This window comes from Echinops telfairi, unplaced genomic scaffold (assembly GCF_000313985.2).
Source record: "Echinops telfairi isolate 266 unplaced genomic scaffold, ASM31398v2 ScPeMD7_7457;HRSCAF=8495, whole genome shotgun sequence".
Classification (NCBI taxonomy): domain Eukaryota; kingdom Metazoa; phylum Chordata; class Mammalia; order Afrosoricida; family Tenrecidae; genus Echinops; species Echinops telfairi.
In genome coordinates this window covers 7583844-7587190 of record NW_022111357.1, presented here as the reverse complement: position 1 = coordinate 7587190, position 3347 = coordinate 7583844, and the positions used below count along the sequence as shown (strand labels likewise).

Here is a 3347-nt window from a genome sequence, read left to right as displayed (position 1 = left end):
TGTGCTCTGAGACAGAGCAGCACGGTCCTCTGAAGCCCACACAGGAGTTTGGCGTAACTAGTAGAAGTCCAGTTAACAGAGCAGTGTGCTCTGAGGTAGAGCAGCACGGGCTCAGAGGACAGCAGCTGCTCCTGAGCAATGGGAGGGCCCTGAGGTCAGGAGCCTCCGTGAGGGAAAGCAATGCTGAAAAGAAGGGGGAGACAGCGGCCAGCGCGAGGATGCATCCGTGCCCCTGGGCCGGGCATGTGAATCGCTGCGGGAAAGACAGCAATGTTCTGCCTGCCACAGTCTTGACAGCACCAACAAAGCAAACACCATGAGAGCACGAGGCCTGTGCCGTGATGGGGGCTGGGCTGGGCCAGCCCGGGAGGGGGCGTGCTCGCTCTGCCAGAGCAGGTCGCGTCACAACCTCGGCACCCCCGTAGCATGCAGAGCCCACTCCAGCCGTTTCCCCTCGGAGCTGCACCCCACCTCCCCAAACCTCCGTGGGAAAAACTCAGCATCTGCCTGGCTTTGGGGGTCTGAGCTGAACGCCCATGACCCTGGCAACCACAAAGCTGGGGGCCCCCTAACCTTCACCCTGGAGCCCCAGCCACCCCATCCCACCCAGAGCTCAGACATGCTGTGGCCGTCCCAGGTGGGACTCGCCCAGTTGGTGCTGGAGCTGGGGAGACTGCAGCTTAGCCTCTCGGGATGGGGAGAGCCTGGGCTGGGCTCCCTGCTGATGCCCATCAGCCCTTCACCAGGCACACGGGCTGTGACAGGCAGCCCTGAACCGTTGCCAGTGGACAGCCTCCGACGCCAGGAGCCAGCGAGGGAGGGGCAGGGCCTCACCTGGTGCAGGGCCTCCACCACGCGTACCACATCGTAGAAGATGACCACGGTCTCCCGCTCGCTGAGCCGCTTCTCCTTGATGACGTAGTGCTGCAGGTTGATCAGGTCGGCGGTCTTGTCGCTGAAGTCGTGTGCACAGAGGCAGTCGAGGACCAGGCAGATGCGCTTCTTCATCTTCCTCACCATCCGGCTGGCCTCTGTGTCCTCCACAACCTCGCAGGTACGGTCCTGGGAGGCAGGGCGGGAGACCGGGGCTTGGCTGTGGGCTCAGCAGGGCCAGAGCCAAGGCCAGGGGCTGGCACACACTCTGGAGTTGGATGTATGGCTGCTCAGCATTGCTGGTTCTCGAGGTGCCTTGTGCCAGGGTTGGCAAGAGGGCAGGGCCAGGCTCTGGGACCCCAGCTTGGCGGCTGGAGTCCAGAGAGAGAGAGAACCAGGCTGCGCTTAACAGTGAGGGGCTCCGGTTCTCTGGTTCTGACCTCTGCTGATGTGGACGCCACCCAGTGGACAGACAGCACATCTCCCCTCATGCCACCCCTGGGGGCTCCAGCATTCCCCGGTGTCAATGTCCTTTAACCAATCGATGTCCAAGAGGGTGAAGGTGAGGTCACTCTCGGAGGGTCCTACATGCGTCCAGCCTTCCTGGCTCAGGTCCCGAGTACAGGGAGCTGCCGGCAGTGCCTGCCGCACAGGCTGCTGGGAGGTGCAGGTGGGACACACCCACTCAGTGCTCACACAGGTCCTGCCGTCAGGGGCGCAGAGTAGGGGCTGTGCTGCAAGCTCTTCGCACAAATCCAGTCGTGGCCTGGGTGTCACCCCCCCCAGCAGACTGTCCGTCCCCTCGGGGAATTCCTAGAGCTCGGACCATCCCCCTTTCTCCTTCAGAGCAGGGCCGCCCTCTCTTCTCTCCCCAGCCCACCCCACCCCAGGTCTGACACACAGACGGCCAGAAAGAAAGGTGCGCACGTGTTGACGAGAAGCCCAGCCTTGTGCGTGTGTTCCGCTTCCTCTGGGCGGTCATTTCTGGGTGCTCTCTGTGAGGGATTTCCCCACGACCTCAGGCAGGTCCTCCTACAAATACAGCCCCTGCTGCCTGGGCTTTCTTGTTCAAAGCAGCACACACCGATTGAGAGTCTGAAGAAATCGCAAGCACCCTCAGCTCCATGCCACACTTAAGAACATTCCCTTTTGGGGACTTGCCCCGTGATACCTGGAGCTGCTTGCCACTGGGAGATCTAAGGACAAGGCCTTGACGGGTGCCCACGTGTGGGGTGGGGGCGTTTTCCACTTGCTTTATTTCAGGAACTCAAATGGACAAGACTTAGCTCCTGAGACAACAATGGAGACGCCGTCCGTCCGTGTACCTGTAACACTCACTCCTCTTCCCCCACCCCCGAGGGCCGTGCCGTTAGCATCATTCCCATTTTACAGGTGAGGGAACTGAGGTTCACAGACCGGCAGTGACCTGCCCAAGGGCCCATGGCCCCAATCCAGGATTCCAAAGTTTGGGTGCCTGCCACAATTCCACGCTGCCCCTCCCATGGCAGGTCTCCTTTAGAAGGATTGGTGGCCTGGTGCTTACGCACTGGGCTGCCAGCGAAGGTCAGCAGTTTGAAACCACCAGCCGCTCCTCGGGAGAAAGAGGACGCTTTCTGCTGCTGTGAAATACAGTCTCAGAAGCCCACAGGGGCTGTCCAGCCTGTCCTGCAGGGTGGCCAAGAGTCAGGATTGACCCAGCGGTGGTGAGTGAGCAAGGGGGGCTGCCCTGAGTTGGGGTTGACCCCAGGGCAGTGCGTTTGGTTTCCTGGAGGCTCCACGGCAGGGCTCCATCCTGCCGAACCCGCTCTGCCATCCAGGGGCCTCAAGGTGAGCTCTGCCCGGAGGCGGCTCTCCCTGGGGGACCAACTGCTAATGAACGTCTTTCCTGAGTGACCTGGGACATCTCAGCAGGGGAGCTCAGGGACCCATGCCTGACAGACCAACACCCGGGCAGGAGTCAGGACTGCTGCTCACACACCTGTGAGCTCTGCAGGGCCAAGTGCTGGCCCTCATTTCCCACCAGTGTCCAGTCCCCTGCCTCATGGGTGCTCGCTTAATCATCTGCAGGGAGCAATTCCACACCAGCGACGCTGCTTCCTGGGCTGGCTGGCGCCTGTCTCTCCAGCCCCACAGCCCCTTCCTGCAGAATCAAGGCTTCTGATTGACCCAGCAAGGAAGGTAAGCCCTGGTTTACTCGTGCTTCCTTACCTACCTGTAGTGAATCACTACCTTGACTGGTAGGAAGCATGCAAAGGTTTGCTACAGATTACTCTGCTTACCCTGCTTAATGGTGACCCACCCGGTTTCCTCCTTTCTGCCCCCGCCTGGCCAAGTCCTGACAACTCAGTTGGGAGGAGGTTCCACGCCACTGACACTGAAAGGGCTCTGTGTCTTTAAACAACTTCCGGTGCCCTCTTTTCTGGGAAAAGCGGTTTTTCAAAGGAAGCAGGGCAGGCTGTGTGTGTGTGTGTCCC

General features: G+C 60.7%; 1 protein-coding gene across 4 annotated transcripts in view; it reads right to left on the bottom strand.

Annotated features, from left to right (window-relative positions):
* STK40 (serine/threonine kinase 40) overlaps nucleotides 1–3347 on the bottom strand; it is an 18466-nt gene that overhangs the window by 12862 nt on the left and 2257 nt on the right. For all 4 annotated transcript variants that reach the window (XR_006680902.1, XM_045298820.1, XM_004704962.2 and 1 more), the window contains exon 4: nucleotides 835–1062. Coding sequence is in view for 3 of the 4 variants with exons in the window: in XM_045298820.1 (XP_045154755.1) it covers nucleotides 835–1062 (228 nt within the window). In the remaining variant the exon portion in view is untranslated. The remainder of the gene's footprint in view (nucleotides 1–834; nucleotides 1063–3347) is intronic.